The sequence below is a fragment of the Scophthalmus maximus genome, chromosome 5, assembly GCF_022379125.1.
Source record: "Scophthalmus maximus strain ysfricsl-2021 chromosome 5, ASM2237912v1, whole genome shotgun sequence".
Taxonomy (NCBI): domain Eukaryota; kingdom Metazoa; phylum Chordata; class Actinopteri; order Pleuronectiformes; family Scophthalmidae; genus Scophthalmus; species Scophthalmus maximus.
The window spans coordinates 25,500,001-25,520,940 of record NC_061519.1 but is presented as its reverse complement, the minus strand read 5'-3'; the positions used below and the strand labels follow the sequence as shown (position 1 = coordinate 25,520,940).

The window sequence follows — 20,940 nt, the reverse complement described above, 5'->3', positions numbered from 1 at the left end:
CTCCTTTGTTCCCTCCTCCCCTCTTCTTCCTCCACCATCATCCTTCCTTCACACTTGGCCCGTGCGCCCCCGCCCCCCCCCCTTCATCATCCTTCCTTCCCATACTGCCTTCCCTCTTTGCTCCTTTATCTGCCACCCTCAACCTTATCTCTCCCCCCTCCATCCTCTTTTTCACCGAAGCCTTCAAAAACAGCTCCCATCTAGGGATCTTGACAGCATTTCCTCCAGACAGCAACCAGTCGCGCCGCCCCTCCCCCCCCCGGAGGGATTTGAACCGTGGAGAACCGTGTGACGGGTGTCTGCCAAAAGACGGTGTGACACCCTTCTGAGTTTTCCATTGGTGCTCTTTGATGGGCTGCGCTTGTCTCGTCTTTCATGTGGCTGCGTGTGTGTGTGTGTGTGTGTGTGTGTGTGTGTGTGTGTGTGTGTGTGTGTGTGTGTGTGTGTGTGTGTGTGTGTGTGTGTGTGTGTGTGTGTGTGTGTGTGTGTGTGTGTGTGTGTGTGTGTGTGTGTGTGTGTGTGTGTGTGTGTGTGTGTGTGTCTCTCTGTTGCATCAGGCCAAGCGGGGGTCCGTGTGGGTCTTCAAAGAGGCGTCATAACTTTTCGAACAACTGGCTAAAAATTGCATGTATTAAAATATGTAAATTTGTTAGAAATCTTAGGGTTTTTTTTCTCCTTTTAATGACAGTTGTCTTTTTGCATTAACATGCTTAGATTATTGCAGACATTGTGGATTTAGAGAAAAATCTTCCAGTCCTCCTCAACGCAACAGGATTGAATTTATTCCTTCCACCCGCCACTTTAATTATTATTTATTGAGCCGCTTTGATCTTGGTATTAAATGTAGCAGAGGTTAACGGTGAAAAAGTTACTGTAAACAAAAGCTCTTGTTCATCTTTTATTGAAGGGATTCTTGTTTCAGTCCTCGATTAAGCGTCTGAATCCCAAACACAACGAAGCCGTGGCTCAGGTGGCCGAGCAGGTCGGCCGCTGTTCCCATCCAGCGTTGAATAGTCAATGCCAAAATCAAATTTTGCGGATGGGTGGCGACCACCTACAGGAGCAGCCGAAGGAAATCAAAAATATAAATTAAGGGGCAAATAGCGGACGGTAAACATTTTGCATTTTTTTCATAAATTACTTAATTATATATTATTACATATTACATAAATTATTCAATTATCGAAAATATTGTTAATCAGTTTTCATGCCAATATTCTATCTGAACTATTTTAAGACTATTACAAGAATCTGCACTACTCTAGTGGTTTGACCACAGGACCATCAACCTGCGAACATTTACCCGTTCTCTTTCGTACGCGGTTGCCGCGACTTCAGGAGAATCCCAACGCCAATTGGCTTTTTTCCTGACATTGCGTCACGCGGCATTCACGTTAACTCGCATCGTGTCTACTGGCGTCTTTGCATGGACTTTGTGTGCAAATCTCATGGTGCGAAAAATTCGCTCTGCGTTTGTTGTCAACGCCTAATGATACATGAAGAGAAAAGGTTGGGGAGACAGTAAAGAGCAGACACGTCACATCCACACACACACACAAACACACACACACACAGGCAATGCATACACACAGAAAACCATGTAAACGTCCACACTGTCTCCCTCCGTCTGGGGACAGCCGCAGCCTCTGCTACCTTGTTAGGAGATGTTTTGACAGGAGTCTGGGAGTCTTTGTCTGGCAGGAAGCAGACAGTAGCCCTGGTGGGGAGGGGGCGGGGGGGGGGGGGGGACGCCGCTCCAATCAGACGCTCCGGGGAATTTACTGTATCACCTGTCCGCATTAGAATTCACTGTGGCCTTTTAATGGCTCCAACAAACAAGAGAGACTTGTCCGGCAGGGTAAAGAAATATATTTCTTTTTAAAGGGGAAATGTCTCTGTTGCGTAAGTGGAGACAGTAAATGAGGTCAGTCGCTGTAGTGAGAGAGTGGTTGGCTCATTGTGACTGACAATGAACCAACCCCTGGCATGACCAGGGGAAGGCTGCCGGTAAAGTTACAAAATATTTTGTCCAGTTTCTGTAAAAATAAATTAGCATCTGGACATCATATTTCATTTTTCCCACTGCGGGTCTAGATAATTCTCTGGATAGGAGATGTCTTCACATCTGTATTCATGTCAATATTTTGCAAGAGTCAATTGGACTTTTCCAAGTGGTTTCCAATCTTGTTGTCTTTAGATTTTTCAGCGTCGCTTCACTGGAACAACTCTTTTGCTTTTGCACTTGGCTCAAGACTGTTGAAACAGTATTTGGTTCCAATATCATCCAGTAACTGCAGCAGCAACAGTATTTCTGCCGTTTGACAGTAATACATTGCGGATCATTATCACTGCAGTCTGCCCAACCTGAGCACACTCAGAGAGTGAAAATGCTGGTTTTTAATCTATTCCACTTACTACCTCTCGAACTAAAAATTCCCCCTGACTCACCAGAGCGCGCCGCATTTCCACCTGTGAACAGTTTCAGTCGTCAGCACAACTGGGAGTTCAGGTCGCGTCGAGTTGAAAGCCAGGAAGAGGTTGGAGAGAGAGGGGGAAGACGGGAGGAAGCGTCTGGAAGCTGCTGATGCTGTGAGTATTTCACGGTGGGCCTCCTTTGAAACGTTTGTCTGGAGGAGAAGCAGGAAGAGCCGTTGCGTCCGTCTGCGGTGCCTGGTGGCGTTTCTCAGCCGCAGCGGCGACTTCTGTGGGATCCTTCGGCGGAGGACGGGGAGGAGGGCACCCAGGATTTCCCCTGGAGGAATGACGACTTTGCGATCGGCGAACATCTGTGTCACTGGTAGAAGGTGAACCAGGTTGTTAATATTTGGACTGAGGGAGCGATATTAGTTTAGCGATATTAGAGGAGCTGAGAAGGCGTAAATAAACTCTGTGGTGCAGACAAACCGTAATATGTAGTGTTGAATAACCACATTTCTTAGTTAACCTGAAGTCAACTGCACAAAAACCACACACCTTCAGAGGAGGTGGTCTTGATGTGGGTCCAAAACCAACTCTGGAGCGTTTTCCTTCTGTGGTCGGAACGTGAGCCGACGCAAACACCAGCTGCTGCTGCCTGTGGCCTGGTGGGTGGCTCTGCATCCCGGCATGCAGCAGATCATGCAAACGGTGGTAGAAGCAGCATCGATGTTTAACCGCGTAGCAACGTTTCCCTCACCGAAATATGCACTAGTCCATAACACAGGACTTCCTTCCTGTGTTTTCCTTCTTGTTCCTGCCCCGGGACACATCTGACCAATAGGCAGGGTGAACGTTCCGCCGTGCGGATGCTAGTGATACCTTTTGGTTCGCTTGGATTTTCCTCTGTGTGGGAACAAAACCAAATTCTCAGAAACGAGAAACAGCGATGGTGAAAAGTAAGAGCAGGGATTTCTTTTCGCTGACCGATGACTAGGTGGAACTAGTACTTGGTGCAACCAAAAGTTGGTGTTCACAAGGTTTTTGCCACTGCCGCCAATCAGGGAGCAAATTCGGGTGACTGCGCCATCGTTTCCCAACATCTCCGTTTTCGCCCGTCCGCACGGCAACGCTCCCCCTAGAGGTTAAAAACAACAAGGGGGCGAGGAGCGTTTCCAAACTTCTCGAGTTAGTGAGGAAGGCCGGCGCAAACGTGGTAATGTGGTTGTAGCCTCAGTTCAGACCCCTTTGGCATCCGGCCTCTTGTAGGTCGCCACCCATCGCCCACAGATGTTTATGTGAGTCACATAACTGGTCCGAGGGCCTTCGAGCTCACACATCAAAGGTTAAGACTCAAGCATTGCAAGTTTGCAAAAGTTGCCCAAACTCCAGCTCTGCAAATCCCGTGGCTCCGTTTGACAAGACTCGGTGAGGCTGTTTCCACATCCACAGAGAAACACTGGTGCACCACTCGCGTGAGGGCCGGTAATGATGTCGGAGGACCTTTCAGTAACAAAATTCCTGTGAACATAAAAGCCGCAGAAATCCAGCAAAGACGCGTCAGCATAAAACACATTCTTCATCTGTCATCTGATAAACCTTTTAAACCCGCGGAGACTGTCTCTCCGATGCTTAGCGTACAAAGCCGCCGCAGCCCCTGGGCATCGAACATCCCACTGACAGAAGAGTACATTGCATCCGTGACATTTATTTAAAGTCCGGCTTTAAAAACTCAAGGTCTCAACCACCGAAGAGAAAATCTCTGCTTAGCCTTGAAAAATGTTCCCATCGTATTTGTCGAGAAGCGACTGTAGAGCTTCGGGTGCTTGATTTCTTGTTTTTCTTGGTGTTTTTTGCACAAAATCACCTTTGTTTCCCCCGGTTTGTACCGTACATGTACGTTGAATATTTCATGAAGCCCGTGTGTGTACAGAGACGGCTTTTAATGAATGCTCGCTGAACCAGTGCTGCACTTTAACTCCATTCCCACGAGGAATTGTTTGGGGGGGGGGGATAAAAAACATTTCTCTCCCTCTGTTCTCAGTCATTATAAGGCGCATGAGATGATACTGGGGCTGAAACCCTCGGAGGAAAGAGTCACAATTCACAGATGAAGACTAAACAGTCATGTACATATCTCGTCACACTTACTGATATACCTGTTGTTGATCGAGACAGAATTCAGATTGTCAGGAGCTCACCTTTCTTAGAAAGTAGCGATGTCGACGGTTTAAAGGGGCAGTACGCGATTTTAATACAATGCATTTTCTGTAAAAAATCTGCAAACTTTTCCTCAGTTCAGTTCACTGTCACAGGGGAGCAAAGAAACCAGAACATATTCACATTTAAGAAGCTGAAATCAGAGAATTCTGACTTTCTTTTTCATCAAAACTACTCGAACCCATTCGATTCCTTCTGTAATCCAGTACAACTGGATCAACCCTCGCAGCTCTAGTTTTGACCTCGCTATCGGCACGTCGGTCTCCCGTAACCCGAGGCTGCGGGTTCGAGCGCCGACCGGTGCAGGCAGATCCTCGACAGAGAGAGAGAACAATCTTTCTCCAAAATCGCTTAAGTGCGCATGAGAACGGATCTCATGTTACGATCGTGGTTCAGCCAAAATGCCTGAGTGCTCTCTGACATTACAGTGGCAATCACGCATCAGACACTCACTCTCTCTGTCACAAAGACGCCTCCGTTCTCATTTTCCTCTGCCGCAGCCCCAAAACAGGCCGAGGAGGAAAAAGGAACCCCCCCCCCCCCCTCGCCCTCCTGATGATAATGGATCCTAATTTGACTGAGATTATGATTTATCAGACGCTGCTGATGCTTCCGTCGGCCAATATCGTGCAGCTCTCCGAAAATGGAAAACCATTACGAGTGAGACGTCTATCCGTCACCCCCACCCCAGGCGCCGTGGCGGCGAGTTAAAGAGAGAGAGAGAGAGAGAGAGAGCGAGAGCACAATGCAAGCCCCACCGTGATACCTGCCCCAGAAATTAGGACGCTCCGATTTGATTTCCTTTTCCTCTCTCTCTGTGTCATTGGCTGCTCCCCGCCCCTTCATTTCCTCCCACTCTCCATCCTCCCCAGACCGGGCCGGGCGCTGTAGATGTTCATCAGTCAAACCCTTACCTTTCTCACTAAATCTGCCGTTGGAATTCTAATTTAGACTCGCTCCACTTATTTCCTTCAGTTACTGTCGCCTCAGCCGCAGTACCAGACATCTCGCTCTCTCTTTTTCTCCGTCTCTTCCCCTCGTTTCCTTCTCTCCGCCTCCTTAAAGCGGGACACATTCTGCCGCCACAGATGCGGGAGATGGATCCTTTTCATCCGGCAGCCGGCTAATGGAGGCCGCTGTGTGCTCAACGCTCTGTGATACGTGCAGGAGGTCCATTACCTTTGTTGGTTTCAAAGTCAGACTTAAGTCATACGAGTTCTTTTCTTCTCAGTGATATCTAAATTGGAACAGTCCAGTTTACTCTGCATCGCAACTTGGATGGTTGGAATGGTTTTCCACAAAACTAGGTAGAAGGAAGGAAGAAACATAACATGTTGTGGATCCGGACAAAGGGATCCAGCATTTTGAATCACTTGTGTGAACAATGTGTTTCGTTGCTCTGAGTGGTTGTAGCTCTGCTCCGCGGCCGGTGGTAGCTCCCCTTGGAAATTAACAAATAAACGGAGGTATTTCACATTCATAAAAGCCAGTTTGGACCTTGTCTACAGTTTTTGACCATACGTGTAGTTTTTTTTCTCGCTCGGTCGTGGTGACCTCTAAAGGCAGAGGAATATTAAATGGATCATTATGATGTGCGACGGGTTATCAGACATTCAACTGAGCACTTTCATTTTTGCATTTTGAGCATTCAGACTCGAACTTCACTGTGACAACAAAGAAAGAGCCCACGTGACGCTCTGCGTTAGTGAAAAGCCCCAAGAGGCCGAAGACCTTGTGCAAAACCCTCGTTCTGACTCAGACACCAGAATGGAAAAAGGTCAGGCCTCGTTATCTCCGTCTGGTTCAGCTGAGACCTCATAAAAATGTTGTTTTTTTTAAAAAAGGGGAAAGTTTGCCTTCCGTTATCCACTGCTGATGAGGCGGCGTGCCCCCCCCCCCCTCACACTTTCATCTCTCAGGTTGCGTTTGTCTCCAAACTCCTGCCAGCGATTTGCACAACCTGCAGGAAAAACGACGTCTCTCGTGGGCGCCGGCAGGCTGGAAACCAGCTCTCACTCCGGAGCAGAGTTGTTAAAGGCGCCACTTCAGGTTAATGGACTAAGAAGAGGCTACTTTTACTGCCGTGTTGACACAGAGCGGAATAATTAGTGGAGTGCGACCGCTGCCTGTGGTTAAAGGCGTAAAAACTCCGAAGACCCTTCATCTGACCTCTTGTTGCCTGGTTGCGGTTTTCTCCAGGTCGCTGAGTCGACGGCGTCGCCCTGTGCATCACAAAGACTGGTGGCCGGCGAGCATTCGCTATATGATTGGTGGGATCGTAACGGCGTCGTGAAGCTCAGATATATCACAATAAGTGGCTTATCTGACAGCGGACATCAGTCCGTCGACGGACTAGGATGGTGCGGGGAGATGGATGTCGCCCGCCGTTAACCCTCGAGTGTCAGTGTCGGGTGTGTGCGTAGGGAAGAGAGCAACGGGGGCCAGGTGTGATAGAGATACAGCAAGAGTGTGTGTGTGTGTGTGTGTGTGTGTGTGTGTGTGTGTGTGTGTGTGTGTGTGTGTGTGTGTGTGTGTGTGTGTGTGTGTGTGTGTGTGTGTGTGTGAGAGTGTGTGTGTGTGTGAGATGACGGAGGCAGGGAGACTGAGATGCTTTCGAAAGCACAGAGAGCCACCGAGAACATGGCGGACATTTTTTTTAGGCGATTTCAGATTTCTCAAACCCGAAGTGGAGAAAAGAAACGACAAGTAAAAAAACACAAACTCCACCACGACGTCTTCCTCCGGTTTTTACGATGCTTGTCTTCATTGTCGCTCCCTGAGCAGATCGTCAGCGATGATGAGTGACGATCGGCCACCGTCTTGACGGCGCTGAACTAAAAAAGCACCACGACCGTGAGCCAGTGTGAATGCGGATGCGGTCTGATATCCACTTCCTTACTTAGCATTTCAACGGTAGGAAGGAAGGAACTGAAACACTCTGGGTGAAACAAGGAAAAGAAAATACGCTAGATGATTTCATAGATGATACTGTGGAACAGTTAACCGTTTGAGATCAGACGGGAAACATCCTCACGCTGCGTTCACACCAAACGGGAAATATATTTTTACAACGCAGGAATGTTGCCCGTTCTGTCGGAAGCTCATGTCAGTGATGTCGGAAAGATCTCAATGCTTATTCGATTTCCCAACATCGCATCACGTGAATATTTAGCTTGAGTTTCCAAATTTCGCATTTTCGCATTATCCGCGAAATTCACGTCTACTCGCGTCTTTGAGAAAAATTGCAATGTGTCTGGTGTGAACGCAGCACGACGATGTTGCTGATCTCAATAGGCAAGTTGTAAATATCTTCTTTAAACATTTTTCCATTTTTTGGAAGTTTATTGTTGTATGTTATAATACAGAAAAAGTCAAATAACTCTAGGTAATGAACTTACAGCAAAACCTAGCTTGCAATGTCTGTACTCAAATAAATATTTTAATCCTGGGAATAAATGGAATAACTGATGAAATGTTAAGAACAGCTCATTCTCTGCGAATGACCAAATAGTTTTTCTTTTTGCTACTTAAAGCAGGTCATGTATTAGGACAGTGGAATATCTGCCACTGATGTCCTCTTATCCACAATGTGTTTTTGAAATTGTCTGTATAAAAGGACGGATTGTTGTTTTACCGTGTGTCAGATTTTCCCACTGAAAACATCCGAGAGATTAGATCCGACACAATCTCTCCTCACTGTAATGCCACGATACATTATGAAGACGGTGTTGAAAGCATGTTTTGAAACGTGCCTTCCATAGGTATTAAAAAAAAGCGCCAGAGAGAGAGAGAGAGATTGGAGCTGCTGCTAAACCACGAGAGCGATGCCTCTGCAGATATTACAGTGACATATTCAAATGTGGCTCCCGCCGCACAGGTCCGATGGGGATTTGAGTAATGAAACTTAAATGGTCCACATAGGGCAACAACATGCTCCCCACCTTCGTTAAAAATGGGCCAAGACTACAGTTATCAGGGACGCGGGCCAATTTATTTGCTCATAACCGCAGCAGGCCGTCGTCGTCGACATGCTGATGTGTGCAAGCATGAAATTGGCTCCGTGAATTAAAAGGAGGCACATTCCACGCCATTATTGCCTCCAGCGGCGCCATATAGCCTGAAATCGAAGGCCAGTAACAATATTACATGTCAACCTCCGACGTTTGTTTTTTTTAAACCATGCAGCGATGATGCCCTCCCGGAAAAAAACATATAGAGAGAGAGAGAGAGAGATAGAGATACCCACATAAAACTGGAAACCAATTAAATTCAATCTGTTCCGTCTGAGGATTCCGGGGGTTCTGCCGTCCGCTCCGCGCGAGCGTTGACGCCACCGTGGGATTTGCCGAGGCTCAGGGTGAAAGCTACTGTAAGTCGCCGGACGGGGATCTGCACGAGGGCTCCTGCTTTTTTTACGGTTAGATTGAGGAAAACAAATCCAGAATTTGTCTGGCTTGAAAACCTTTCAACTAAAACGCAGTAAACCATCGCAGTCGACTTTTGTAGCGTACTGTGGAACCATCTGAGTCAAAGTTCCCAGTGACTCATCGCACATTATCTTGGATTATGACTAACGTGAATTTCACAATGTGTATTCAATTCCTCCCACACTCCTCTGCAGAGGTCCAGTCACTGCTCCGGCTACGGCAGCATTTCACCAACTTAACTAAAGCACCATATTTCTCCTACTACTCACCACACACACACGAGTGCACACTCAGCCACTAAGCTTCCCGTGACAGGCCGCAATGCGCTGAGCGGTTCGATCCGTTCCGGGGCCGTGTCGTGCCGATGGCGTCCGATCCGAGCCCTGCGCTAAGTGTGCGTGTTTGCGCGATTCGTCAGCCTCTCAACTTCCCTGTCAACACGAGCTCTGACAGGATGAATTCTCCTCGGCGGGTTCATCTCCCTTCGCGCACAAACACAGATCTTTTGTCTGCAGATCGTCAACATGCAGTTTAGTCCTACTCAGTCCGATGACGACGACGACGACGAGGCAAACGCCATAGAACTCGACAATGAGTCGCTGAGCGTGCTCATGTCCTATTGACCGGCGTCTAATTGCCGTGTTTCTGCAGATCAATTGGGTTTCTCCCAGTGACTCGGGGGGTTAAGCTCACGTAATCCAGAGTGGGGGGAAAAGCAAGATGGGGCTAATAAACCCGAGACTAAACGGCCTCACAACAGTCACTTTGGCTTCTTGGCCCCTTTTTTAATCTCTGCACCACATCAACAAACACCGCTGAGCACAGCCGAGCGTCTTGATGCTAATCCCCTTATTTAAGGCCCAGAGAATGTCAATTCAGCACGATTAGTCTTGTCCAGCATCTCCGAGTCACCTTCATGCGGCGCGTGGTCACTAACCTCTTGAAAACAGTTCATTTTGTGTCGTGAACATGAAAGTGCCGAGCCCCCGTGGGCTCATGAGACACCAGTCTAACAGTTGCGCTTTTGAAAACAAATCACGTCAGACAAGAACATGATATATGACATAAAACACTGAATTGCAAAATAACATTCTCTCTTCTCTGAAGCTGTTCAAGTGAAATCTGCCACCAAGGCACTCAAACTAGAAACATAACACAACTTCACGCACAGATTCCTGGATAAATTCGGCTTCACGTGAAGTTCTACACCACTGTCGACATTATGAGACATTATATTTAGATGTAACCATACTTAAACAAACCCTATAATCTTTACTGAGAACAGTACTGTTTATCATTAACCCAAAAATGTATCATCAAAATGAAGATTTCATTCAACGAGTCCCAGAGTACGCTTTTGCAAAATATGACAAGAAAAGATCTTTATAGAATTCATCCACTACTAACATGTATCGACAGCATCTACTATTCCAGAGCTGTGGGATTGTTTGAAGAAGCGCGGCGATCGTAGATTCACAGGGATTCAGCCGCGCAGCAGCTCACAGCCGGGGGCGTTAGCCACGAGCACAACTTCGCAAGGGGGCAGCCGTCGTCCACGCAGCCGCCTCTGAGCCTTCGATCGGTGGATCGTCATCTTCAGCATCTCGTCGCATTTTTCTAACCGCGGAGAAAAGACTCCAACCAGCTGCTCTCTCTTTGTCAGAGGACGTCGGCCCCCGGTTCCTCCATCTGATTGGATTACAGAAACTAGCCGCCACAGCTGTTACGTTCAGGAGGAGAGGTTGGGGGGGTTGAGGGGGGGTTGAGGGGGGGCTGGTACGACTCCCTCCGTTTTTCTGCGTATCTGTGAATCGGTAAATGTTTGTTTAGTTAACAGGCTGGCGAGCAAGTCCGTACAACCGAGATGAGGATCCCACGACTACCCGAGCCTAATTAAATGTTTGATTAAAAGCCGGTGACTTTTTAATTAAAAAGTGGATTATTATTATTATTATTGGCGGCAAACGATAATAGAGCTGGATATCGCAGAATGCAGTAATTGTCTTATTAAAAGCGAGGTGTGATTTTGTATGAATCATCAGCTGTTAATTGGAAGACACACTTGAATTTGGAGAGCGGAAGTGGACTCGACTCCTGGCGAGATTTAAGAAACACATGGCTGCGTGTAGTTCGGGGTTGATGCTTCCGTCGGAGACTCTGAGGTGTGGAACAACAGTGTCGCTCCTGTGGCCTCAAGGTCGCCCCCACTCGTAAACCACTCGCCACAAGGGCCCTCGTCACAAAAACAGACCCAGGCTCCCTCTTGAACCTCTCCACTTTGTAGCCGTCCGCCGCCATCCAACGTGCTCAGATGGTGTTTGTGGGCCAGCAGGTGGGAAGTGGGCTCGTCTCCAGATGTTTCCTTTTTTTTTTTTTTTTTATTTACTGCACCAAAACTGTGTGGTCGCCCCCCTCAGCGTCGCAAGTGGGCTAAACGAGTGAACGCCTGTTAGATTTAAGCCCACGTACAGTTGGTGGTCGGTTTTGAATGATGCTCCTGGAGGCATGGGAAGAGCAGCCCCCCGTGTGAATGAATCCATTCATTTGTAATCCACAGGATTAGAGCTCTGTCCATCAGCTGCCTCTGTCACTTACTGTACGTCGCCCCGTAGAGGCCCAGCAGATAGAAGCCCCCTCCTCCTCTATCTGTTGACTTTGACTGGGATCCGAAGCAGCCTCACTGTCACGGGGGGGGGTTGAAGTGACAGCACAGATCTGATAAATCCTATTAGTCTGGAGTTACGTCCAATTTGCATCACTTCCTGTTCTGTGCCGAATGAAAGAAAGTCTTCCAGATTCCTCTAATCTTGCTCTCGGCTGTGAAGTTTTTTTTTTAAATCCCTGTGTTTTGCATATTGTAGCTTTATGGTTCTTCTCAAATCCTACAAAGACCCTTCCCTTCCATTACAGCCCCAGGTCTTCGAGTTGTAGTTCTGCTCATCAGTTCTCGCCAAGTGGCAGCCAATCAGTGACATCACCCATTGGTTGGTGAACTGCCGTTTTTTGACCAGCGACATCTTGGTTTTTTGGGAACCAGAAGTGACCATATTTGGAGGAGCGGGGGGTGGAGCCTGACTGAGAGCTCGTCCACTGTACGTCCACCTGCACCTGCGCGGCCTGCAACTATTGGACGTTACTAGCTGTCAATCACTCTGTATCCACGCCCCAATGGTATGCTGTGCTTTAATGTCTATCCGACTCTATTGAAGAAGACTTGAAACTAGAGATTGAACCAAGTCAACCTAAATCAAGTGTCATTTCCTCATAGACTTCTTTAGAAACAACCAGAGGAGTCGCCCTCTGCTGGTCATTACACAGAATTCCGGTTTCAGACACTTCCCGCGTTAGCTTCACTTTCCGGACCCGGGAACCACGTCCATTTCTTTACGCAGTCTATGGTCCTCGCCCGTTGAGTTGCTCAGATGTGGGATTGTGGCAACATTCGAAGTTTAAACTTATCTTTAAGCGAAGACAAAGGCAACGGGGTGAATCTATTTCTCACGACTCTCTGTTATAAGTATCCGACACAGTTTACAAACAGACTTCCTGTTTAAATTTTTTAGCCAAGGGGTCGAAAATGAGACCCGAGTCGAAGGCTCGCTTTCTAGCAATCCCTCACGATGCAGACATTACTCCTTCCATCTCCCTCCTTCCTATGAGCTTAAGGACCAAGACGGGGAATGGCTTTTTTGCTGGGCCCGCCCCACTTTTGAGAGGCACGGTGCACCCCGGCGTAAAACGGCTTTTCTGGCAGCGCAGTCAGTATAAAGCCACGGTCCCTTTCATTGAGTCCCAGAGACGCTGCACTCAACGAAACCGGCCTGTGACCTTTCAGCCTCACGCTGCAGCGCCAGATATTGAGTGGGCCTGTCCAGAGGATGAAGCTCACCTCAGACTCAATCTCAGCCTACTGTTTTTTCCCCCTCTGGTCCCCAGGGTTTCTTTGGCTGCTGCTATTTTTTTCTGTGGTTGATTGTTTTGTTTTGTAAGACGAGTGGATTCATTGAAAATGTTTTAGCTTCTCTTTTGCTTTAGTCTCTCGGGCAGGACTCGATATATATATATATATATATATAGTCTGGGTCTATGGGTTGGATTTAAAGTCCTTCTCCACTCTAAAAAATGTTTTTCTTCTGTTTTTTGTCCTCCAACATGTCTGACATTGACTACAGCGACTTGTATCTGGTCTTTTCACCTTCCTCTCCTGGAGGAGGAAATTTCTGTTCCACTTCTCTGCAATTTGAAATTCAAACGAATCCTGTTCAAGCTAGATTTGGTACGTCACAAATACACAAAAATCACTGTCGAATAAGCAAATTTGAGGCAAAGAAATGGGAAACTTCCTGTGCAGCAGAGGCAGCGTGTCCACAAAAGGACGACAGGTGTGCCAGCTGACAGTTAGCATTAGCAGTTAGCAGTCACAAGAGGACGGCAGGTGTGCCAGCAGACAGTTAGCATTAGCATTAGCAGTTAGCATCCACAGAGAACGGCAGGTGTGTCAGTAGACAGTTAGCGTTAGCGTTAGCAGTTAGCATCCACAGAGAACGGCAGGTGGGTCAGCAGACAGTTAGCATTAGCAGTTAGCCCCCACAGAGAATGGCAGGTGTGTCAGCAGACAGTTAGCGTTAGCAGTTAGCCCCCACAGACAACGGCAGGTGTGTCAGCAGACAGTGAGCATTAGCAGTTTCAGTTCGTGAATGTGTCTTTTATCTGACAAGCATTGACCTTGACCTCCCACTGAGTCACGACACTTCTTCACACTGTGGATCTGCCTCATCCATTAAAAGTCTTTTTCAACCTCCTCTCTGTTTTACACGCTGTCAGATACGAGCCCTGTTCTGTTCTAACCCGGCCGCTGAGGCTTTGACCCGCAGCCCGAGGGGTCACACAGGTTCCACGTATCAGGTCAGCTGTGATCGGAAGAGGCCCAGTTGGCTGTGTTACACATCACGGAGATTATCAGAATCACACATGACAGGTCCCTGGTCTTAATGAGGCCGCCTGGCTCTGGCTTTTCCAGTGTGTGTGTGTGTGTGTGTGTGTGTGTGTGTGTGTGTGTGTGTGTGTGTGTGTGTGTGTGTGTGTGTGTGTGTGTGTGTGTGTGTGTGTGTGTGTGTGTGTGTGTGTGTGTGTGTGTGTGTGTGTGTGTCTGTGTCTGTGTGTGTGTGTTTAAGTTTTGCTTTGTAAGCAGAAGGTTTGGAAAAACTGAACTCAGTGGATTCGTAGGACTGGAAAGAGTTCGCAGGTTTGACCCGTTGGGTTTTTAGAGATAAGAGACGGTCCCCAGGAGTTTCCTGCAAAAGTGAGAAAGTTGAAAGGTCACAGCTCGGAGTCAAGGCCCCCCCCCCCACTGGTCCTTCACTGCCCGACTCCCGACACGGAAACTGTGTTAAATACCTTCCTCTGTAGGAGGCCGTACAATAATTTACACCAACCTGACTTATTGTTAACATGTATATTTCTTGTAGGGCAGAAATGTCGTCTGACCAGGTCCGTTCCATGTCGGGTTCTGTTCGATTTGACTCGAGACCGAAGTCCAAAATGGCTCAAATTGCAGACAATAAAACTACAGTTTTACAGCAGTAGATCATTAAATATGTATCTGTAGAGTCGGTGGATTCAGCAGTTAATGAGATAAAGAGATTTATAATTAATCCGCTCGTAATCCGGTTTAACACTCTGCAATGTGCAATATATCTACTGTACACAGCAGGAACGATCAATATTTGGCAAAGGACAAAGATGAAGTGAAGTTAAAAATAGCAAACTGGAGCTAATTGTCCAAAATGTGGATTGAGAAAAAAATTTATGAATAAGTTTTGGAATTTCATCATCAAAATGTAGGTGCTATCTGTGTAACAGTGGAGCGAAGTCATGTTTATGGGCTAAAAGGTGAAACTTTTCATATTTAATGTTACGACGTAGCCGACTCCACCAGCAGCTGCAGTTGTACCTGTTCATGGCTCCATGAGCAAGTTGCCGTGACGCCAACATGTTGTTTGATGTTCGCACCTCGGGGGGCCGCAGCAGCAGACAACAGATGAATGATACGAGGCCGGGGGGGGGGGGGGGGGGGGGTGGTACTGCTCACCGCTCACCGCCAGTCTTTGTTCATTGTTGTGAATAATGCACCAGAGGCACATGAGTTTGATTCATATCGCCGTTGGCCTGGTCGCCGGGCGCTTCGCTCGGCCCTCGGTTTCACGTTTCATCTGGGTTGATGACGGAACCAGGTCACTTGTTCACAATGTTCACCCCTCACACTCACCTAACCCCCCCCCTCTCTCTTCTGTGTGTCTGCCCCTCTCCTCAGTAGCCGGCTAGCCCCGAGCAACCACGACCGGATACAGCGGCTGCGGCAGGAGTTCCAGCAGTCCCAGGGCGTCCCCGACGACCCCGACGACCGCCGGAGGACCTACAGCTTCGAGCAGCCCTGGGTGAGTGTCTGACAAAACCAACCGGAGCCTGTAAGATCAAACCCAGCGCCGAGCCGGAGAGGAGCGGCAAGCTGTAGGAAAAGGGGTCAAGTGAAGGGACGACTCCTCTCGACGAGACTTCTTCACAACTAAAAACTTCCAAACACTCGCCGGGAGACGGAGCCTGTGGCTGACCGGAGTTACGGTGCTAACCATCACTAACCCCACCGGCCGTGAACCAGTCCCCCCTGACCCCACTGTAGGATGACCTTTAACCTCCATTTGGCCCCTCTCTGGCTAATAACACTACACCGCTAACAACGACCTCACACTCCAAACACGTTCATCCATCTGCATGCAGGAGTCTCCGCATCCCTCCTGATCCGAACCATCACTAACCCCCACCCACCTGTCACGACCTGCTGTTCTCATCCATCGCCCCCCTTTTATTCTCCCCGTGTCTTGTCCGCCATCCACATGGACCCGCCCACCATCACCACCATCACCATCACCGCATGGACTTTTATATCTTCACTGTTTCTCTGTTCGGCTGCGTCTCATTTTTAAATCCTGTGTTTTAACTGTGCCTCTTTTTTTTCTTCTTTTTTTTTTTATGTTGGGGGTGAATTTTGCATTTGAATAAAGTCAGAGCGTCTCTGGCTACGATCAGGGTTAATAATTGGTGCATTCTGAAGCAACGTGGGGAAATAATAGTAATAAGCGAACAAAAACCTGACGCCTTCAGTTCTTTTTTTTTCTAAGGTGATGAAATGGCCTGTCATATTTTTTCAGTATTTATTTTGAAGTCCTCGCAGCTTCCACCTCAAGTGTACTTGGTTTTACAACATTTCTCTCTTTTTTTGGGAGTAACAAACTATGATCATGTGAACAGTCGACGTTTTGAAAATCTTTAATATGACAATTTTAATACCTTTTTTTTTCCTAATCGGTAGCGTCTCTGTATAATGTGTTTTATATCATTGTTTCACACATCGAGTCGTCTTCGCCACGTCCTCTCGTCCGCTTTGAGACGACGCACGCTGTTGTTGTTGATTTCACACACGTCCTGTCACATCATATTGTTAACACAGACACATCATGACACCATACATATGATTATGCGATTGGTGACAAGCAGCGAGTGTGTGTGTGTGTGTGCGCGCCTGTGTGTGTGTGTGTGTGTTTGTGTGTGTGTGTGTGTGTCGTTCCAAAGCAGACGCGCAGGTGTGTGTTGTAAATTACCTTCATATCAAGAAACATGAATCATCCTTGTCAGTAGTATCTCTGCACCAGGTCATTTTAAACATACACACACACGGTTGTGTTTCTGTATATGTGTGTATGAACTCTTTTTACTGCTGGCGTCTCTGCTGGAGACAGTTTCCCACTGTAGCTTTTCCCAGTGCTCTGGTGGTTTGCAGCGGGAGAACTGGTTCCTGTGATAAAGTGAAAGCTCGCGAAAAAACCAAAGTCCTCTGTGTTCTCTGGCCCTTCACTTTTTAATTCTTCTAGCTGATAAAACCCAAATAAAAACAGAAAGATGCTTTTGTCTTGAGCCCGGTAGCGTTCACCCCCCCGGAGTCGAGCGCGCTAATGGCGAGCGGCCGCACATTCCAGGCAGCATTGTGCGGCGAACAAAAAAGCAGGACAGTGTGGGAAAGACGAGCGCAGGTCTCGCCCCCCCCCCCCCCCTTTGTCTCCGAGCGACGGATCGTGCTCCCGGTTCAGAAGAGCTTGACAATACCGCAGCGCTTGTGTTTGTTTACATCAACTCGCTGCTGTTGCCAGGTTTTCATTTTCCCATGAAGTGTTGGGTCCTCGAGCTGACAATCGTAGGGTCGCTGGTCCTGGAGTCAGGATCTAGGAAATATTAAACATTAATTGGAGAAACAGGAACCGCCCATGGTTCCACAAGGTTCTTAGGCTCCTGTACATCCATACGACTACATTTCAGTTTTAAAGTGCACCACTCTGGACGGGGCAGAAACGGAAATGTTTGGAAACGATGGCACAGTCGCCCGCGATCGCTTCCTGATCGGGGGGGGGTTTTCAGACACGACCGCCGGCGCCGATGGCCAAACATTGTAAAACAGGAGAGGAAACGTACTGTTCACCGCTGCTGCGACCGACTGCAGAGTCGACGTCAACCTGCGTCCTGTTCAACACCGTCATGCGCAGGCCCAGTGCGAGTGAACGGTCACGCGACCTACGTAGGTTTACAGGTGAGTCCGTACGGATGAGGAATCACTTCGGACACAGGGCTAAGACGAGGCGCAGAGAGTTTGCGCGATTCTATTAAATCCAAAGACGCGAGTAGACGTGACTTTCGTTTCAGTGAGTAACTCTTCGAACTACGCGGGCGCAGCAGAAGTGTGAAGATCCCTCTCGTGGACCTCTGTCCCTTCTGCTTGTAACGGGACGCCGTCAGGGACACCGTACCGCTGGGCCATACGGAAAAACAGGAGGGACGTGCCTTTGAAATTCAATCACCTCCCCTCGTGCATATGTTACATTCTGTTGCTCCGTCACTGACTGATGTGCTGGAAAACGCTCAAGGAGCCGGTGTCCTTCCTCCTAATTCGCCAGCACACACTGCCCCAGTCACAGCCTCTGTCGGGACGGAGGGCCACTGTACATATGAGGCACGGCTTATCCTATAGGACATATTCTGCATTTTCAAGACTAGATCTATAAAAAGGTATATTAATCCATGTTTAAACAATCCAGCCCGAAAGCTCGGGACCATCAGGACGAGTATCTCCGAACGCCCGCGTGGAAGCACTCGCCGCGCTCGTGTTGCGGTTTGCACCTTTGGAGCCGGACGCGGACCGTCGGCCTCGGGCTCGCCTCTTCAATCCTACAGGTTCAATCCTACAGGTTGTTTTTTTTTCTCTCCCTCTCCGTGATTCGCTCTCACAATTATCCTTCTCTTTCTTCAGCTCAGGCTGTTTTTCTGAGCCGTCCCCTGTTTAGCCACAGTCAACATCTCGTCTTTTCGACGGGAGCCTCCTCGTTCTTTTCCTCTTTTTTTTTCCTCCACCACAGTTTGGGGAGCAGCGGAGGATTGTGGGTAGCACGGTCTAATTCCATCAGGATGACTGATGCGCGCCCCTGCCAGCAGCGCCGCGCTTTATTGCACTCATTTATACCACAGTGGGAAAAGAGGAGTTCGCTCAATTGACGTTGGGGTTTTTCCCTTTTTTTGCTTTTTAGAAAGGGGAAATAATATTGCCTCTTGTATTTTACTGCAGCATTTTAATACTGCTATTATCTGGATTCCTTCAGGGTGCGTTTCGTCACCGCGTTCAGGCCGACCAGCGAACCAGGAAATATTCTGGAGTGGAAAAATATTGGGACTGTAATTTACCCGTGAGCAATTTTCAAATCAGATATGGAATAAGCGGCGGGTGCGTGGGCGCTTCCTCCCTTCCCTCCCCCAGTCCCTCCCTCCCTCCTGCCCTCATTGTCAACCGAGCAGCCAGGCAACGCCAATCAATCCCAGAGATGATTGCCTCGGCTTCATTTGGTTTAAAGGGGGGGGGGGTGTCTCTTTAGCACTCTTAATCGTTTTATGGCCTCCCCGCCGACGGATGTCCGCAGCGCTCCCGCCAGACTCGCAATGCGTTGCACGGTCATAAAAGTAATTAGATTGGCTTTGTGTTACAACTGATCCGCATTACAGTTATTGCACCGGCGCGGCTAATGAACACCGGGGGAGCGGGAGGAGTTGGAGGTGGTTGCTCCTGCTGCGGAGGGAAGATATCGGTGTTTCACTGTCTCTGCGAGGACCCGTTTGGGACGATTGGTTCTAAAGGGGTCGTAGATATTTGTAAGAAAGAGACAAACCACTTAAAGAATCCTGAGTAGAAGAGTTAAACTCCCAACATGCCAGTCGTATCCCGCCCCTTCCCCCCAATGAACCAATCGTCTGCTTTGTAAGAGCCGAACAGGAAACATATGAAACCAACCGTGCTTTTCCCACAGACTCAATAGAAACCTTGCACATGAGCAGCAGAAGAGTAATCTGTGGGGGGGGGGGGGGGGGGCGGAGTCAAACTCATCTTGTATTTTATCAGATGTAGTATGGGGAAAAAAACGGAGCCGGGCAAGGGGGGTTATATTCTGACAGGAAAAAACAACTGACATTAAAGTTGTAAATTTACATTATTTTTTTATTAACATTTTTTTTTTCCCCCCCGTAAATTTGACGACTTAAATATCCGAAATTCTGTGGGTTTTCTCATGGAATGTGGCCCCAGACAGATTGACAGATTGTAGTATTTTGTCGCACTTTTTTTTTTTACATTTTTTTATCATCCAATGATTTGAACTAACTTTTACCAAATGACCTGGGACCTGGAGCTTCAACAACAGATTTCTGCCTCTGGGAACTTTTCTGTTCCCAGGGATGAAACCAATAATGAATCATTGTCATGGCAACATTACACACCTGTGTCGACGGAACGTGCACGTGGACACGTACCTGCTGTGTACGAGGGGTTGATGTCACCGGGGGGGGGGGGGGTCACAGTCGTCGTCTCCCTCATTAACACCCACTAACATCCATCACGTCTCATCACTGTAACCCTGCTCTGAGTCCCCAGCATGGCCCCTCCCTCCCTCACTTCCCTCCTTCTGTCTGTGTGACTCACCTTCACTTTGACCTGAGAGGAGACGAGTCCGTCCCGACTGACTGCGGGTAAGTGTTCGTGGTTTGGAGTGTGGGGGGGGGGTAATCACGTGTCGGGCATAACTGCTGTTTTCAGTTTTGTTTGGCTCCTGTGTCAGAACCCTGGCTCCTGTTGGGGTGATTTTTTTCTTCTCATGCCTTTAAATTTGAACCGAGGGGTCACGTGCTTCCTTTGTTCGTTTTTAAATATGACATTTATATTTTCCTGGGGGTCAAATCTGTGACCCCTCTGCATAGAGGTCATCTGCTCCAGAATATTCCAAACATTGAAACATGTCAGTATGTAACATTTGATATAAAGTTAGTTTGTTAAACCTTTCATTTCAAATATTTTTAGCAAAATATATATTTCTTATCACAAATATTTGATTTATATTAAAATTGTGAGGGGGGGGGGGGGTGTTTTACACATATATCTGACTTAGACATCAAAAAATTTGGCACAGATCCGTAAATTCTAGCAACAATACAGGATGAGAGAAAGAAATCACTTTAACTGACTACTGTGACAGAGAAATCTTTATTTTAATAATTAATGTGTTTTATCGATGGTACCTACAGTGTGTTTGATGGAATGTGGCTTTTATAGTTTTTGTTTGATGTTAGAGATTATTAATGATATTAAAAAAAATTACAGTGCAGCCTATAGTTCATAAATACTTAAATGTTTGGAATCAATGACATATGAGTCATAGTCTTAATTCATATAAAGTGTTGGAGCCGTCGCACCTGTAGAACCATCCCATCCATCCTGCTTCAGCTCTGCGGCACT

General features: G+C 47.8%; 1 protein-coding gene across 11 annotated transcripts in view; it reads left to right on the top strand.

The window, feature by feature from the left end:
* Positions 1 to 20,940, top strand: part of LOC118310358 (partitioning defective 3 homolog) — a 204,818-nt gene that overhangs the window by 172,743 nt on the left and 11,135 nt on the right. For 10 of the 11 annotated variants that reach the window (XM_035633238.2, XM_035633235.2, XM_035633234.2 and 7 more), the window contains one exon: positions 15,376 to 15,499. In XM_035633238.2, the coding sequence (XP_035489131.2) occupies positions 15,376 to 15,499 (124 nt within the window). The remainder of the gene's footprint in view (positions 1 to 15,375; positions 15,500 to 20,940) is intronic. The other variant, XM_035633228.2, reaches the window with a different exon arrangement.